This window comes from Hyla sarda, chromosome 12 (genome assembly GCF_029499605.1).
Source record: "Hyla sarda isolate aHylSar1 chromosome 12, aHylSar1.hap1, whole genome shotgun sequence".
NCBI lineage: Eukaryota > Metazoa > Chordata > Amphibia > Anura > Hylidae > Hyla > Hyla sarda.
Window position 1 is genome coordinate 61,223,504 of NC_079200.1, and position 19,330 is coordinate 61,242,833.

At 43.4% G+C, this 19,330-nt stretch overlaps 1 protein-coding gene across 5 annotated transcripts in view; it reads right to left on the reverse strand.

Annotated features, from left to right (window-relative positions):
* Nucleotides 1-12,793, reverse strand: part of RBBP8NL (RBBP8 N-terminal like) — a 42,692-nt gene extending 29,899 nt beyond the window's left edge. The window contains exons 1-2 of one of the 5 annotated variants that reach the window (XM_056547739.1): nucleotides 12,763-12,793; nucleotides 984-1,114 (exon numbers count right to left, since the gene is read on the reverse strand). In XM_056547739.1, coding sequence (XP_056403714.1) covers nucleotides 984-1,050 — 67 coding nt within the window. In that variant the 5' untranslated portion in view covers nucleotides 1,051-1,114; nucleotides 12,763-12,793. Of the gene's footprint in view, nucleotides 1-983; nucleotides 1,115-5,309; nucleotides 5,539-5,875; nucleotides 6,011-8,137; nucleotides 8,285-12,549; nucleotides 12,653-12,762 lie in introns of those variants that run through there. The other 4 variants (XM_056547740.1, XM_056547738.1, XM_056547736.1 and 1 more) reach the window with 4 other exon arrangements.
* Nucleotides 12,794-19,330: the final 6,537 nt, after the last annotated feature.

Sequence of the window (19,330 nt, forward strand, 5' to 3'; positions counted from 1 at the left end):
CAAGCTAAAAATATGGTGTGAAAAAGTAGCGAATGAGAAATTCCCCCCAATGGCCTTATCCCTTCATGATTGTGATTTCTTGTCTGTAGATCTTTGATTCTATCTACCGAGTACTAGAAGCACATAGGGGAAAATATATCAAAACCCGTGTAGAGGAAGAGTGGAGCAGTTGCTCATAGCAACCAATCAGATCGCGTCTTTCATTTTCCAGAGATTTTTTAAAGAATAACAGAAGCAAACTTATTGGTTTTTATGGGCAACTGATCCACTTTTCCTCTGCTCAGGTTTTGATAAATCTCTCCAATAGTTACCAGCCGTGTGTTACCAATAACATAGCTGCAGGATCAGATTATATGGAAACGACATAGAAAAAAAATTGCTCTGCAGATTTGCAGTTTTTCAAGATTTTTCACGATTTTTTGCTAAATTGTTATTTTTTTTTTATTTAAGAAGGATAGGAGCATAGGGTATACAAATTATCAATAACACATTATTTTCAAAACAGACTGTTTTTTTTCATTATAAAAAAATTAAAACACCCAAAAAATAGGCCAAAAATGCTGCAACCATGATATGCCATTTTTTTATGATATGCCATTTTTTTTAAAAATAAATTGTGCCATCTTTCCTCCTGTAGACTTCTATCGGTGGAAAAAACGCTAGAAAAAAGCACCACGAGTCCATGTATGTTAGCGTTTTTTTCTGGCGTCTCCCCCCCTATTCGTCAATAGAAGTCCTTGTGTCACATGCTGAAAACAACTTATACTAATACACACTATTTTTTAAGAAAAATGCCACAAAAACTGCATCATGGAGGAGAAAATGAGGCCAAATGAAATTTTGTCTATTTGTAGCCTAACGTTAGCATCAGAGCTGTTCCTCGCAGTTGCAGGACTGATGCTCCCCCAAGTGTATGGCTTGTTATATCAGTGGATTAAGATAGTTGTACTATGGTCTCTATATGGTAATATATCCAGCCTCACCTATTACTTCCTTGTCATGGATCTCCTTCAGTCTGTGCAGAGCTTCAGCAAAGCTTTCATTCGCCATATTGCCTCTTGGACACGTCCCACTTTTTGTTCAGATTCTGGGTTACAACCATTCAGTTGTTGCCCTTAAAATAGAAGGAGATGAATAAAGTTATATATTGACTTCATGCTACATCATCTTTCTCCAACAAGTACATTCGGAGGTCACCTTTTGCTCTTAAACACCCTGCTGTGTCTCTATAGACAATTCTCAGTTAGAGGAGGGTCCTGTGTTTGGGAAAGGGTGGCATAGCTAACCTGATGTACAAGAAGGATATTTTCAGACAACTTGAAAACTTAACAAATATAATACAGCCTTGTCAGCACAAAATCATCTTTAACATGTTGACCCACACAGCACTAACTCTGACCGTAGGCCACTGAAGATTTTAGTGTAAGATTTTAGTGTAAGCAAAGGGATCTTTGTTCAGCTTTTTTCTTCTCTGACTAAATGATCCTCCTTTTTGGAGCTGGAACTTGAGCACTGGAGAGGACCTTCTGGAGAAATCCTTCAAACTCTGTACAGTGCAGTGATCACTTAACTTGTATCTGTCTCAGGTGATAGAACTAGCAACTGGAACAGGTCTTGTGACTTGCTTGAAGAAAGCCTTGAACAGGTTACAGGACAGGATCGGCCAGAAGTTAACTGAACCTTGGAGTAACACTCTGTTCTAGGTGTCAAGGGCATATTTGAAAGTCAATTTAAATCTTTGCTATGGGGCCTCCTTTCTTATATGTACACCACTCCTAGATGTATGTATACCTAACAGGAGCAGAGATAGGAGAGCTGTTTCTCTGGCTTTAGTCAGAACAAGAGTGAATGCTTTTGGGCCTATCCCTCTCCAGAAGAGGGGGGTTAGACACGTGATTCTTTCCACAGCTGGTCTACAAATTTCTATATAGAAACTAGATGGGAAGCATCATGTGACCAAGACATAGTCATCTAATACACAGCAGTATGCAAATAAGTAACCCTTAAAGGGGTATTTCGGCTTTATACATCTTACCCCCACACCCCTCCATTCGTGTCTATGGGAGGGGGCATGACGGCCATCACGCCCCCTCCCATAGACATGAATGGAGGAGACATGGCGTGACATCACTAGGGGGCATGGCCATGACGTTGCGCCCCTGTCTTGGAGGCAGCGCATGGCTGGGGATCCCCAGCGGAGGGACCCCCTGTGATCATACATCTTATCCCCTATCCTTTGGATAGGAGATAAGATGTATAAAGCCGGAATACTCCTTTAACTCCTGAAATACCTCAGTGTATTCAATGCAGTGCACAAAAACAGTTTTACAAATTAAATCACAATACCCCGCATACAGACTTATAGAGTTGGCAGACAGTTTCTCTCAGCCACACGACAAATTGTAATGTATGGCAGCTAAAACATGGGTACCAGGATACTACACTCTCTGATCAGCTAATTGACAAGGTATCTAACATGTATGGACTGTGCAAAGCAGAGAACCTCTTTACATCACCTCTATTACAAATTATCTATGTTATGTATTATCTATCTTACACACCTTCCAGCAGTCTATGTATCTACTAACTCTGCAAGTAAATGGAAATATCATTGGCCCTAATGAAAATCCAGTTAATTTAAAGCAATCCATGGAAGACAAAGAGTAGGGGTATGAAGATGCAGTATGCTGTGAGAGGGGAGGGGGAACGGCTCTAGGTTTACACCACAAGTCGACTTTTTACTGAATAGGAATTTCTAGAGCTCCCGCTGCACTGAGTCTTGTACAGTAATTGTCTAAGCTACATTTTGGGCCTAAAAATAAAATTTGATTCATTTTAAGAGTTAGATGTGCATGGCTGAAATTTTTTGGTCCCCTCCTTGGGGAATTTCTAGGCTCTCCCCTTACTTCACAACTTATGAAATGTTCAGTCCTACTGGCATTTAGTAAACTTCACATTGACTCTAACACCTTGTGGTTTAGTGACTCAGCGATGGCCCCAGGGAATCCTGTTTCATGAATGTGTTTGGTGTAGCCCATTCTATGTTGCTAGGAATTTTGTGTTAGAAATAACTGGTGAGGGGGCCAATGCATGGCAGCAATATTCAACAATATTCTATAACCTGAAAAATGGATTAACACTTCTTGTAGATAAAACATGTTTCACTCCCTTTTATTTTCCTTGCTCCTTTTGCTATTGCATTCAATTGTACCACAAATATCTTAATATTTTAGAATTTGAATATTTTAAGATATCTTCACAACTCCACACAGACCGGACTCACATTAAGCAGAAACAAATGCGTTTTGCATTTCACTCCAGCTTTTCTGGAGGACTACTTTTGAGACATTCTCAAGAACTACAACGCGTTTCGCTCTAAGGTTTCTTCTCTTTAGTCTATTGAACTAAGGATATCAGAAGAACTACTCTTAAGACATCTTCAAGAATCTTATTTCTTTTAGTGAAACTGAACTCTTAATATTCAGCCTGTAATTTTACCCTGGTTGTGACTGTAAGCTGTTCGGAGCAGGTGAGTATTTGTCCTGTACACCCTTGTGTGTCATTTGACCCATTGTGAAGAAAGCCAACATTGCAGAGAACTTGTTATTTCACTTTGTGTTGACAGTCTTTTTGAACTTGTTAGTGTTATATGTTAACTACGCCTCATAGTTTTGGTAATGTCACAAAAACATTTATCTGCACCATTTTTCTTTTAGACCAACACAACAATCCCACTGTTTACTATAACTTCTCTTCTCCACCGATATCTGCCATTGTTCTACATTAACCCTTTCCTTGCAAAAGCCATGTAAAATAGTTATCCCAGAAGAGTGTTAAATATTTTATTTATGACATTTCCCAATGATAATGTGAATAAGTAGGGTACCATCTAAGGCTGCATGCAGGATTGGAGGTCATCATGGTAAGTAGTGGTGTAATAAACCCTGATATGGGACCATACACGATGGCTGTTGCCCCAAAGCTTTTTTGGCAGTCAGCCCTGTCGCTCCATCCCCCATACACATGCCCACACAACTGAGCGTGCATGTATTTCTAAAGGAGACAGGAAGGGTAAGCTGCTGTCAGACTCCCCCAACGGGGCAGAAACATGAGTCTCCATATGCCACCAAAATCCACAGACTCAGCTGACATTTGTCTTATGTGCACAGTCAGCTTTAGCCTGTTATCAGACTTATAAAGACCCCTGGACAAAACTTTAAAGGAAACAAATAACATTGTAGAAAAATCTGAACAATTATAGTGCCATATGGTGTCCAAATAATGCCGTATAATACCTAAACAATATCAACAAAAAGTACCCAAAGAAAATTGGATGGGCTACAAAAGTGTTGGTTTCTCTCATTCTGCACATTACAGATACGGGTGGATCCTTACATCTTGTTATAGTCTGTCTTCTTCCTTATTTTTTCCATTAATTTGGGTCTTCACATATTTTGAACTTGGGTCTGGACCAAAGGGCTTTAAGTAAAAGGTCTGACTTAATTTGGTCAAGGATCTTCCACTTTTAGCACCTTTGGTCTTCACAAAAGTCTCTGCTGATCGTATGAAATAATTTGTGTAAAGTGGGCCATACCTACTAGATAACTGTTCGTAGTTCTGTTCCAATGTCCTGCTATATTGTTCCACCAATAATTTGCATTAAATGTTTGTTGTCAGGAACAGCCAATTCCCCCTTATTGTTAGGGGGAATAGGATCATACATGTTGGATTACTACATGGGCAGTTCTTTGTTTTAGTTAAGGACATATGAATGCTCAGAAAAACCAAGCATGCATATGTATGTATGGGGGAAATCGGGAGAAACAGTTAAGTGATCATTTGATCAACAGACTTATCTACCATCATCTCCACATTAATATGATGTATATACAACTGAGATTCTGGGTCAGCAATTATGACAAATCATCTCTGAACCACACTACTGCAGTATCAGTCATGTGTTGTCCCAACAGTGGTAAGACAACAGGCTGAAACAAGTGCAATGCAAAACTTAGGTTTATTAGGAATCCTAAGGCTAAGAACCCATCAATATTCAGGCATGACAATTGTACATTGCAGTTTTTGGACCGTTTTAAATTAAAAAACAAAAACAAAACTTGTAAGAGTGGACATACACTTTTCATGGGCATGGTCGGAACTCAAAAACGTTTTATATGTTTCACTTATGTATCAAAAACATGTATCTTTCTTTCTAATACAGTACATTATAAAAAAATGTTTATCCTTTTATAGAAATCACGGCTTATATAAAAATTAAAAAAAATAAAGACCACTAGAGGTCCCCATACCATCCAGAATATAATCCTGTCCGGCCACAGCATCATCTTTGTTAGAGCTTAAGCACATCCTCTGTGCTTACTCCTGTCCTGTCAGACTGCAGCAGGGAGGAGGGGGTTATAGAGCAGCCTGCAGTGATTGGATGAAGAAACACAGCACATCACAGCAGACTCAGGGAGGACGTGAATACATGGTGAGCAGTGGATGGAGGAGGGATTTGTGAGCCAACTACAGAAGCTAGACCCTTAAAAAGACATGTAAAGTATCTGCATGACCTAGAGAGTAACATATAGAAGCATTTTTTCTGTGATATGACAGGTACGCTTTAGGCCATGATTATATATGTCCCATAACACCGATGCACTGTTGACACACTATTGTCAGCTCTCATCACCCAAATTCATTTTTTATGATAAACATTGCTTAAATCATTACTCTATACCTAAGACATCATGTCTGACACTGACATAGGCCTTTAATAGCTGCCAATATTACCACCCAGAAAATAAATAGCTTCTCTGGTGTACAAAACAGATCTGATTTAATGCTGAATAAATGTTGTGTATACAAGCTTTACCTGTCTGAGGAGAATTATTCAGCTACACCAGTATAAGGGTGTGACTGGGCCATCACCACAGCTCAAGCTGCCAGATGACTAGCGATGCAGAGGCCGAAGGATTGTGATGTCACGGCCCCGCCCCCTCGTGACATCACGTCCCACCCCCTCAATGCAAGTCTATGGGAGGGGACGTAACTGCTGCCATGCCCCCTCCCATAGACTTGCATTAAGGCGTCAGGGCGTGATGTCACAATCCTCCGGCCCCTGCATTGCCAGTCATCAGGAAAGATCGTGGGGGTTCCCAGTGGCGGATAGTGGATAAGATGTCTAGGGGTACCCCTTTAAAGCCTACTTTCTATTGAAAACACATGCATGTGCATGAGGGTGTAGAAAGGTTGCAGTTGGCTGACAGGTATGTAATGGGTATGACCAGCTCAAGGCTTGCTATAAGAGAAAAACTAATCTTCCTAAATTATTTTCAGGTCCCATTTGGTACACAATGGCCTAATGAGGCACAGTAGGCTACAGCGTAGTGTGCCACACAAAACACGTACAAAAGCAGTGTCATAGGCAGGAGTCCTTGCTCCTATACAGTCCACCGATTGGTGGTACACATTCACTAGGTCAGTAGCAGCGTGCCCAGCCCAACAAATGTATAGAGTATAAGTGGTGCATACAGCAATTCGGGTTAGGTTTGGGCCACTCACAGGAGCAGGAACTTCTGCCATTTACAGGAGTCCCTGCCCCTTTATGAGTGATTTTCTAATTTCAAAGTTTAAGATTCAGACAAATCCGAATGTTGTGGAAAATTTGGAACAAATTAGATGAATTCAGAATGGATTCGCTCATCTCTACTCGCCATACATCATCCGTTTTTTGCCCTGCATGATGTATAGGAATCAGGATAGACAAGGGGAAGATAATACTTGGTATTAATGGCAGGAAGTACTTGCAGTCGCACAAGGAGATTTTCTAACTTGACAGGGAATCTTCATCCTATACACATGATCCTTACTTTATTGAAAAGGATTGTTTTACACCACTTGTGTGCCGCTGGCAATATCTCTGAGAGCGGGGTATACAGAGGCACTGCAGCTACGTGGTTGCTTTACTTCCTTCACTGTAGTGGCCCACTAATGTGAGACCACACGTCTATATCAGGGGCCCCTCTAGTGGTTATATAACATAAGGCACACATGGCCGCTTCCTGATATAGCGCCACTTAGGGCTGGGCAGTATACCGGTTCATACCGAATACCGAAATTTTTGTGCTGCACGGTATGAATTTTAACCCATACCGCAATACTGCCCAGCGCTGCGCTGTCCCCACATCGAGGAACTAATCCTATGTGACTTGGAGCACTGTTCTGCCCCCCCCAATTAATAATTAGCCCAGCGTTGTCCCCATCAGGGTACTACTCACATGCCACCCGCATGCGCTGCCCTCCTCGTCCTGTTTGTTGCGGCCGCCGGCGATGACACTCTATACCAGTGGTCTCCAACCTGCGGACCTCCAGATGTTGCAAAACTACAACTCCCAGCATGCCTGGACAGCCGTTGGCTGTCCGGGCATGCTGGGAGTTGTAGTTTTGCAACATCTGGAGGTCCGCAGGTTGAAGACCACTGCTCTATACTGTGCAGTATCCCTATGCCCGGGCTGCAAAAAATAAACAAAATAAACTTTAACTCACCTCCCGTTAGTCCGGTACCGGCCTCACTTGTTTCCTGGGGACGGGAACGTCGGACAGCCGTCAGCCTATCACCGGCCGAAGCGATGTTCCGCCTTGGCCGGTGATAGGCTGAGCGCACAGTCATGTAAGAAGCCGGCTGCTTACATGACAGTGGGCTCAGCCTATCACCGACCGAAGCGGAACATCACTGCGGCCGGTGATAGGCTGACGGCTGTCCGACGTTCCCGTCCCCAGCGTAAGGCCGACGTAGGTGCGTTAAAGTTTATGTTGTTTAACTTCTGCAGCCCAGGCGTAGGGATACCGCACAGTATAGAGTGCCAGCGCCGGCGGCCGCAACAAACAGGGCGAGGAGGGCAGCGCATGCGGGTGATATGTGAGTATTTACCCCAATGGGGATGTGGACTGGTAATTAATATGGGGGGAGGGGGGGCTAGGAAATAGCCCACCGGAGCACCTGAAGGCTGAACTAATTTACGCAGGATAAGTCATCAACTGCCGAGCCAAGAAGTTCGTGACAAATCGAATTTACTGTAAGTTCGCTCATCTCTAGCAGCCAGGATTAGACATTCTTTAATCCTAGATGTTTTACCCCCTTGATACTGTACTCTATGGTGACTGTGGCATCTAAGTGGTTGCAACATGGATGGCGGTTCCCTCTAGCTCCCCATGAAACAATAGCAGATGCCAAGTAGTTATGATGGAACCCAGGGCCCATATTTTGTACTCCTAGGGGGAGATTTATCAAAAACTGTCCAGAGGAAAAGTTGCTGAGTTGCCCATAGCAACCAATCTGATCTCTTCTTTCATTTCTATCAAGGCCTCTGCAAAATGAAAGAAGCGATCTGAACTTTTCCTCTGGACAGGTTTTGATAAATCTCCCGCATAGTCTTTGGCTGTCTATACTATTGGAGCAGCCCAACTGCAATCTTTACACTTGCCTGTACAAGTCCCAACGGGAATTATTATTATTATTAAAAATAAAAATAAAATAAAAGGTTTTTGAAATTGTGAAAACTCGAAAAATAATTAAAAACTCAAAATAGACTCTTTCTAACTTTATCACTTTCAAAAATCTGTCCCATCTACCCCAAAATAGTATTGATTAAAAAAAATAAATAAATAAACTACAGCTCACCCCATTCCACGGAATATGAGTCCCACACTCATATTTAAATGTAAAATAAAAGGTACAGGGATTCAACAGTATATTTTTTTACATTTTTTTTTTTACTATTAAAATTATTAGAACATCTAAAAATGTATTTAGATTTGGAGTTGCTGTAATTGTTCTGACTAAAAAACATAAAACCTGACCACAAAAAGTCCTCCTATGGCTCTGTCAATAAAAAAAAATAAAAAATGGTTGGCTCTTAGAAGGTGAAAAGAAAAAATTGTAAATGCTATTGTCATAAAGTGCGGCAGTGTGTAAAGGTTTTCCAAAAATACACAAAAAATGCGACAAAACTGTTGAAAAAAAAAAAAAAAAACACCGCAAATGCTCTTACACAATGGTTGGAGCTGATCAGTACAGATTCTCTATGGGGGGTATTTATCAATTTTGCCTGTTGACAGTTTCTTTTTACCCTTTTTTTTTCACTTTGGTTTTCGTGGACATGCACCAAATTTATCATTTGGTGCAAGTTGTTAGTAATTTTGGCTTAAATGTTGAAATCAGCTGTTCACAGCGCCTTTTACACAGAACTTACCGCCACAGAGGACGCGTATTTTACCCTGTAGAGCAGCCATTTCGGAGTCCCTCCTGCAGTATATCAGCAAGCGACAGGAGTTCTTTTCTTTTGTGGGGTTTATAGCCACCATGTGAAATGGATTTTATTTTCAACTTGGGTAGTTTTTATTTGGTTACTTTAGTGCAGTGGTCTTCTACCTGCAGACCTCCAGATGTTGCAAAAACTACAATTCCCAGCATGCCCGGACAGCCGTTGGCTGTCCGGGCATGCTGGGAGTTGTAGTTTTGCAACATCTGGAGGTCAGCAGGTTGGAGACCACTGCTTTAGTGCTTTACCTTTCCTGAACCTGTGTGGCCATGTCCAATGCTGGCTCAATGGAGGGTGAAGGTTCCTCAGAGACAACTATGTCGCAGGAGGCGTCGCTTCTTTCACAAAATTTTTTTTAATGTATTTTGACGCCTTTACATTTTCTGACATTGCTAAGTGTCAAAATTTCTTGGCGGGGATTTGCACCAAAAAAAAAAACCTAAAGGCGCAAAATTGCGCCAAAGATCGATTGGCGCAAATGATGAATTACTGACTAAAGTTAAAATCACACACAGGACCGTGTGATTTTGATAAAGTTGTAAAAATGACAGTGGAGAAAATGCGCCAAACTTTGGCGCAAAAAGACACTGCGCCAAAGTTACATAAAAAAAACACATAAATTCTTTGATAAATCCCCCCCTTATGTCTATGGCCAGTTTAGGAGGCAGCTAGCTCACTACCTGGGTGCTGGAGGTCATGGAGGGAATGAATATCTGCTACAATGTTCCATCATGTGTCTTTGATGATATGTTAAAGACCTGCAGACAAAGACCGTCTATTCTTCTCTGCCTGGGTGGCAAGGCACTGCCATTCCTTCAGAGACATTCCACCTGCTTGGTGTGTAAATACAAAGCTCCTCTTATGTGGCGGCCCATACTCCTGCATTCCTGTGGGGTAAGACTGGAGCAGTCAATGCCAACCACAGCGTCTGCATAGTCACATGACTCCTGCAGCCATTACCAGAGATAACCCTTTGTGTACTCACCTGCCCAATCCCTTGCCACTGCCAAATTTGACACTGACAAGGTCTCTGATTTCCTGATTAATCAATTACTGTTGAGATGAGGACTAGAAAGAGGAGATCAATGAGGACCCGGGCACATTGGGGGGGATCAGGCAGGCAATTTTCTTTTTTTTTTTTTACACACATTTAGGGCACTTTTAAGAGGCTTTATTCAGAATTAGTAAATCATTTTTTTCTTCTAGGAACAGCACTACATTGGTCTACAGGTTATGCCTGGTATTGCAGGACCATTGAAGTAAATGGTGCAGAGTTGTAATACCACACACAACCTGTGGACATGTTGAGGAACACTGCTATTTAGAATTTGTATGAATTATATTATAATAGTGTGCCTCTTTATTCTACTATGCATCTATCTACCTATCTACAGTATCTATCTCATATCTATCTATCTCATATCTATCTATCTATCTATCTATCTATCTATCTCATATCTATCTATCTATCCATCTCCTATCTATCTATCTATCTATCTATCTATCTCATATCTATCTATCTATCTATCTCATATCTATCTATCTATCTCATATCTATCTATCTCATATCTATCTGTGGTAGCCCAGTACGGGGGAGATGTTACCCTGTACCCTTGCTGTCCTGTCAGGCAGCCTCCTTCAGTGTCCCCAGGGCCCCTTGCACCTGTTTCCCCCTGTACATATGTGTTTTATCTTTAAAGGGTACCTCTCATCAAAAAAACTTTTGATATATTATAGGCTAATGTATGCAGAATAACTTTACAATAGCATGTTATTAAAAAATATGCTTCTTTCTATTTAATTTTCCACTTTGAAGAAATGACCACTAGGGGTCTCCCTACCAGTCCTGGCAGCAGAGCTGCCAGCCTGCTTTGTTCACAGCCTGTTTGGCTGTGAACAAAGCAGGCTGGCAGCTCTGAGTGTTTAGGACTCCAGCATGAGTCAGAAATGCTTGCTGACAGGACTGATCGGGAAAAATACAATAGAAAGAAGCATATTTTTCATTAACATGCTATTGGAAAGTTATTCAACATTCATTCATCTAAAATAAATCAAAAGTTTATTTGATGAGAGGTACCCTTTAAGAGTTATGTCATGTGATTGTTACCCAGGAGGTACCAGTGACCAGGTGACCCCAAGAGTGACCTATGGGCTCCCTGCTAGTCTCCCCCATATAAGCCCTAGGTGGAGCTTCTCTCTCTTTTAAGCTGAGGTCCAGTGCAGTCGCCTAGTGTGTGAGTCCAGAGTGTTGGAGACCTCAAAGTCAAGTCCTGCAGTCACCATCAAGTCAAGTAAGCTAAAGTCACAGCTTTATGAGTCAAGTCAAGTCAGTCCCTGTCATCTGTCAAGTCAGTGTGGTCTGCATTCAATTGTCCCAGCAAGCCCTTAAGGTCTCTACGTCACTGGTCACCTCCTTGGGCCCTGGCTGAACTGTGTAGACCTTACCAACTGTCTACCCTCAGTAAAGCTACCGTTGTCCATAACTTGGCATCGGAGTCTTTATTGCCTCCGTGCCTAGCCCAGGATCCAGCGGTATACCTTCGGGTGGTTATAGGCTAAACCACGTCCTGGTGTCAAGAATATAAGGGGTTAATGCTATCTGCCCCTAGGGTAACAACATCTGCCCTCATCTAACCCCACTACCAAAAATCGATCTATCTCATATCTATCTATCTATCTATCTCATATCTATCTATCTCTTATCTATCTATCTATCTATCTATCTATCTATCTATCTATCTATCTCATATCTATCTATCTCATATCTATCTATTTACCTATCTATCTCATATCTATCTATCTCCTATCTATCTATCTATCTATCTATCTCATATCTATCTATCTCCTATCTATCTATCTATCTATCTATCTCATATCTATCTATCTATTTACCTATCTATCTCATATCTATCTATCTCATATCTATCTATCTATCTATCTATCTCATATCTATCTATCTATCTATCTATCTATCTATCTCATATCTATCTATCTATTTATTTACCTATCTGTCTCATATCTATCTGTCTATATATCTATCTATTTATTTATTTATTTATCTATCTATCTATCTATGTATCTATCTTTCTTCTCACATCTATCTACCCATAATTTTTAAATTTTTGTACAAAATGTAATGTTATTTAACTTTTTTCTTCCAGAAAAAATAGTATATAGTACATAATATATGGTCACCTACAGACACCTTCTGCATACATTGACTTACCAAATTCTAGCAACATTTCTAACATGCTCAGGCATCATTTTCAGTCCCCCCATGCCCCCCTGTGCACAGGGCTGTGTTCTCCATCTTAGTCTATGCCACTTACTGGTCTGGTGATCTTTAGGTCATACCTTGCAGTCCTGCCGTCCTCTGTACCCGCAGAGTCACACTATAGCTGCAGACTATAACTGTAAATGTACGGCACATGCCACTTACATATCTCTCCTCACAGACAGTTCCAGGCCTTGTCGTCCACCTTCTAATTTGTCAAATTGGAAGATTTTCAGCAGCCTGGTATGAGCCGACACTCCGAACGCACAGACACCAAACACACAAATAAAATAAATTTGTCTTTTTTCTTTTTTTTTTTTCTTTCTTTTTGACTAACCCGTTGAACAGGTTTAAGTTCCTTCATCCCTGCAGCAGGAACGAGGCAAACCATAGTCAAAGTGGACAGACCGGTTGCGCTGTTTCTCAACAAAGCTGCAGAACTTGTATAGTGCTGGATGAAATAGAGATACGATTGTAGTATGGGAATGTAGAGGTGGAGGCTTTGTGTATAGGCAGCCACTGGGAAAGTTTGTCCACAGGTAATCCAATCTATACATTAAAGAGTTAAAAATATAAATACCCCTAATTTGTCTTTATGACCTTCCATATGGTCCTGTTATCACTCATGTTTCCTCATTTTTCTGAATGTCAATAAAATCATATATTCATGCTCTGCCCTATTCTACTATATAACTATGCAGATCTGCTATTCAGGTAAATTTATAACTATGGAGAAATTACATGCAAGAGCCTCCCTGCTTTCCCACAAGGGTACAAATGTAAGCGGTCCCATTTGTTCTTAAAGGGGTTCTCTGCCCCTAGACATCTTTTCCCTTATCCAAAGGATAGGGGATAAGATGTCTGATCGTGGGGGTCCCGCCACTGGGGACCCCCGCGATCTCGGCTGCCGCACCTCAGATATTCAATGCACAGAGCAAACTTCACTCCTCACTCCATGCCAGATGACTGGCGATGCGGGGCGAAGGCTCGTGACATCACAGTAATGCCATGCGTGTGTCATCACAGCCATGCCGCCTCAATGCAAGTCTATGGGAGGGGGCATGAAGGCTGTCACGCCCCCTCCCATAGTCTTGCTTTAAAGGTGCATAGCCGTGACGTCATGAGCCTCCGGCGCTGAACCCTACACTCTAAAAGAATGCCGGGTGCAGCAGGGAGATCGTGGGGGTCCCCAGCAGCGGAACTACCATGATGAGTCATCTTATCCCCTATCCAGCAAGTCCATCCCGCTTTGCGGCGGGCTCTGGTGAATACCAGCAGCACCTTAGACTCCGCTCCCTAGTACGACCCACGCCATCATCCACGCAGGTTCAGCAGATCCACTTCTTCAGTGCCACTTACAGTAAGATCCAGCCATGGATCCCGCCAAGGTGCCTCTGCCGAATTATGCTAATCTCTCTGCTATTGTGGCACAGCAGTCCATGCAGATAGAGCAACAAGCACAACAACTGAACCAGTTATCCACAATGATGCAGCAGCTCCTCACCGCACAACAGCCGCAACAGCCACAACCAGTTCCAATGGCTCCTCCAGTGTCTGCAGCTTCCGTGGTTTCCGTAAGCTCCAAGATACGACTGTCTGCCAATGAAATATGAAGGCGACCTTAAATTGTGTAGAGGGTTTGTGACCCAGTGTTCAATGCATTTGGAACTTATGGCTGATCAGTTCCTGACGGAGCATGCTAAAGTGACGTTTGTGGTCAGTCTTCTTTCAGGAAAAGCCCTGACCTGGGCTACTCGTCTCTGGGACAGAAATGATCCGGTGTCCTCCAATCTGCAGAACTTCCTTTCTGAATTCCGCTGTGTCTTTGAAGAACCTGCATGGGTCTCCTCAGCCGAAACTGCACGGGACTCTTCTGTTGGTGATTAAGCAGTTCAATTCCACTCCCTGGCCTCCGAATAGGCCTGGAATGACAAGACCCTGTGTGCCACCTTTAAAAAGGCACTTTCTGGTGGAGTCAAGGATGTTCTCGCTGCATGGGATCCTCCGTCTTCCCTGAGTGATCTTATTCAATTGGCGACTCGAATTGATGTGCGCTTTGCCGAGATGCAGGAGAAGTTTCGTCAAGAGCATGAACCTCCTCTTTGCCCTATTCTGAAGAGGCTATGCAGGTGAATTGTGCTCGATTAACCCAGCAGGAAAGGTCCCGCCGACGCAATGAAATCTTGTGTCTCTATTGCGCCAGCCTGGAGCATTTCCTCAAAGGCTATTCTATACGACCAACTCGTCCGGGAAATGCTCTCATCTAGGGCGCGTGGGAGAGGCGTCCCTAGGTGTGAATTCTACCTCTCCTCGTTTGACCATGCCGGGTATCGTTCTCCGCTGAAGCATTTTTGGACTCTGGTTCCGCTGGAAACTTTATCAACGCCTCCCTGGTCCACAAACACAGTCTTCCAGTGACTTAGCTCATTAAGCCTATGTACATTTCTTCCATCAATGGAGAATCCCTTAAGTGTGCGCTACAATTCCGCACTGAACCTCTTCTCTTACAAGTGGGAGTGTTATACAAGGAGAAGATCAAGTTCTACGTGCTTCCTCATTGTACTTCGGAGCTTCTTCCCTGGCTACAATGTCACGCTCCGCATCTCGACTTGCAAACTGGTGAAGTCACCCGCTGGGGACCTTACTGTCAGAACCACTGACGACTACTCTGCCTTAAACCATCTCTTCATCTCCTTCCCTGCCGAGTCTGCCTCTTCCTTATCGTGATTATTCAGATGTGTTCTGCGAGAAGCAGGCAGAGTGGTCTTCCACCACATCGTCCCTATAATTGTCCAATTGACCTTCAACCTGGGACTACACCTCTCTGGGGAAGAATTTAGCCCTTGTCTGTCCCTGAGTTGCAAGCTATGGCTCAATACATCAAAGAAAACCTACAAAAGGGCTTCATCCGGAAGTCCACCTTTCCTGCCGGAGCAGGATTCTTCTTTGTGAGAAAGATGGACGGGTCACTCAGCCCCTGTATTGACTATCGGGGACTAAATAAAATAACGATCAAGAATTGCTACCCTATACCTTTGATTTCGGAACTCTTTGGTCGTCTACAGGGTGCCAAGGTCTTCTCCAAGCTGGATCTGTGGGGAGCATACAACCTCATTCGAATTCAAGAAGGAGACAAATGGAAGATGCCTTTAATATCCATGATTGGCACTTTGAGTACCTTGTGATGCCTTTTGGCCTTTGTATCGCTCCGGCTGTCTTCCAAGAATTTGTCAACGACATCTTCTGTGATCTACTCTACACGTGTGTTGTTGTGTACCTTGATAACATCCTGATCTTCTCGTCCAATTTCGAGGTACATAGTTCACATGTGCGACAGGTCCTACAACGCTTCCGGGATAATCATTTATATGCCAAACTCGAGAAATGCCTTTTCAAGAAGTCAAGTCTTCCATTTCTTGGTTATATTGTTTCCAACCTAGGTCTCCAGATGGACCCTGTTAAACTGTCAACAGTGTTGGACTGGCCTCGACCTACTGGCCTATGGGCAATACAACGCTTTCTGGGGTTTGCCAATTATGATCGTCAGTTTATTCCACACTTTTCTTCTTTGGTTGCACCGATTGTTGCTCTTACTAAAAAGAACTGTAATCCCAAATCCTGGTCTCCTGAGGCTGAAGAAGCCTTCTCCCGATTAAAATTGGCATTTAATTCTGCGCCAGTCTTGTGAAGACTTGATCCTGAGAAACCTTACTTCCTCTGTAGGAGCTTGCGCCGTTCTGACTCAAAAGACCTCCAAAGGTAAAACAGTGACTTGCGGCTTCTTCTCCAATACCTTTTCTATTGGAGATCGGGAACTTCTCGCAATTAAGCTTGCTTTTGAAAAGTGGCGACATCTATTGGAAGGTTTGTCTTATCCAGTCAGCATCTATATGGATCACAAAAATCTTTTACATCTCCAGTCTGCACAGTGACTGAACCATCGGCAGGCCAGATGGTCTCTATTCTTTTCCAGGTTTAATTTCCTTATTCATTTTCGTCCTGCGGACAAGAATGTCAGAGCCGATACTCTCTCTAGGTCCTCTGATGTGGTAGGACTGGACTCCACTCCATGGCATATTGTACCACCTGAATGTTTGATTTCAGCAGCAACTGCCAACCTTCAGCATGTTCTTCCGGGGAAGTCTTTTGTGTCTTCTCAACTTAGACACAGAGTGTTGAACTGGGGACATTCCTCTTTGCTGACTGGGCATTCTGGAGTATGGAAGTTCATACAACTAATCTCCCAGCATTTCTGGTGCCCAAACCTTGTACCCGATGTCACTGATTTTGTCCGTTCCTGTACAACTTGTGCCCGCGACAAGACTCCTCGGCTTAAACCTGCAGGTCTTTTACAGCCTTTGCCTATTCTGGAAAATCCCTGGTCTCACATTGCTATGGACTTCATCACCGTTCTACCACCTTCCTGTAACAACACAGTCATCTGGGTGGTTGTTGATCGTTTCTCCAAGATGGCTCATTTCGTGCCTCTGCCTGGTCTTCCTTCAGCATATCTTTTGCCTACATGGCCTTCCGACTCACATCGTGAGTTCAGTTCGTCTCCAAGTTCTGTCGGCCTCTGTTCCCGTCTTAAAATCAAACTAGACTTTTCTTCTGCCTACCATCCCCAGACCAACGACCAGGTTGAGAGAGTGAATCAAATCCTTGGAGACTATCTTCATCATTTTGTTTCAGCCCAACAGGACAATTGGGTCAACCTTTTGCCTTGGGCAGAGTTCTCTTATAACCACAAGTAAGAGTCTACACAAACTTCACAATTCTTCATAGTCTACAGCCGTTACCCTTGTCCTCCTCTTCCTGCTTCTTCTGGAGTTGATGACCAATTACGGGATTTTATGAACATCTGGCAAGAGACCCGGCGCTCTTTAGTTCTTGCCTCCTCCCGTATGAAGTCTCAGGCAGATAAGAAGAGAAGACCCCCTCCGACTTAATCTCTTGGCGACAAGGTCTGGCTCTCGGCCAAATATATTTGTTTTAAGGTTCCCAGCTACAAGTTGGGTCCTCTCTTCCTGGGTCATTACAAGGTTATGCATCGCATTAATCCTGTGTCATACAAACTTCATCTGCCCACATCTCTCCTCAAGCCTTTCATCATCAATCGGTTTTCCCAAAAAGACATCACCCCTATTCCTTTGTCCGGTTCCTCTGATGTCTTTGAGGTCAAGAGGTTAAGGACATTTTAGCTACTAAAACCGTTAGAGGGAGACTGTGTTTTCTTGTGGACTGGAAGGGGTTCGGTCCTGAAGAAAGGTCCTGAGAGCTGGAGAAGAATATCTTGGAACATGACCTGGTCCTTAATTTTCTGCGACCTAAAAAGAGGGGGAGACCAAGGGGGGGGGGGGGTACTGTTACAACTAGCGCCCCGGCCAGACACCCTGGCTGTGAGCGCTCTCCTACCCCGTCCTCCTCTGCCGGTGGGGCGAGTCAGCATGCATTACTCACCTCCTGCTTCCTCCACTGTCCCAGGTCGCCGGCATGTGTGTCCCGCCCTCTAGGGTGCGCGTGCCGGCTCTCTGTAATTTAAAGGGCCATTACGCCCTTTATTGGTTACTGCTGCTCACTGACACAATAAGTGTCAGCACTTCCTGTTTCTCCTTGCTGGATCTTTGTGCTCATTAGCCTATAGAAAGCGTTCCTGTTCTGAACTGCCTTGCTGTGTTCTGACCTTCTTGCTTTGTTCCTGACTACGCTCCTGTGCTGGCTGCCCTGACATTCTGCTTTTCCTTAGAATGTCAGTGCCACGTGTCACCTCGGCAGCCTGTGTGGATGAGTCGTGCCAGGGATAGTGACCTGGGTGCTGCCTGCCGCAGCAAGTCCATCCTGCTTTGCGGCGGGCTCTGGTGAATACCAGCGGCATCTTAGACTCCACTCCCTGGTACGGCCCACGCTATCATCCACACAGGTTCAGAGGATCCACTTATTCAGTGCCACTTACAACTACACACATCTACTAACTGTATACAGGGTGTATAGATCAGTTTGTGACGCCAGACCACCGTTAACCTACATGGTCCAAGGTTAAGATAGCTTCTCCTGGGCCAAGCGTGGAGACAATGATGACACAGATGCAAGGCTACAGATAACTATCTTTAGTGAGGCAGTGATTGTTAGATCCGTCACAGTACAGACTTTGGTGCAGAAGGAAGTGCAGAGTGAACTGGGATAGCCTGTCACCTTGCTGGGATTTGTAGTTGCTGAGACTTGAGATTAAATAATAGCCCACGCTAACTTGAAGACTATGTGCTGACTGACTGAAGAAAATGCTTTCCCCAGAATTTTATGCTCACCGCTAGGCTTTGACCTTCACCTGAACATGGGATCCTGAGATTGGCGTGGCTGCAAATTTCAGAGTTTCTTCTTCTTAGGCCTCCTCTGACTTCTTTACATACTTCTCCACACAGCACTGAACTGGAATAAACTCTAACTAAACATACTCAGACTGACTAGACTAAACACTGAACAGCTCCTCAGCTCCTCTCAACATTGGGGGGTTCCTATTGGGGCGCCAGGGTCACCTGTGTCACTCTGCAGCAATCCCTTAAAACGACAGTATAATAATTGATCACAACACAGTGCAATACAACCTAATACAAGATGGAGTAGGGGGTCCAGCACGGTAGCAGAAAGGATGTCCGAGGCAATCTTTAGCCCACAAAATGACATCCTGTATCGGGACAGCACAATAGGTCCTCCACATAGAGATACACTATTTGCA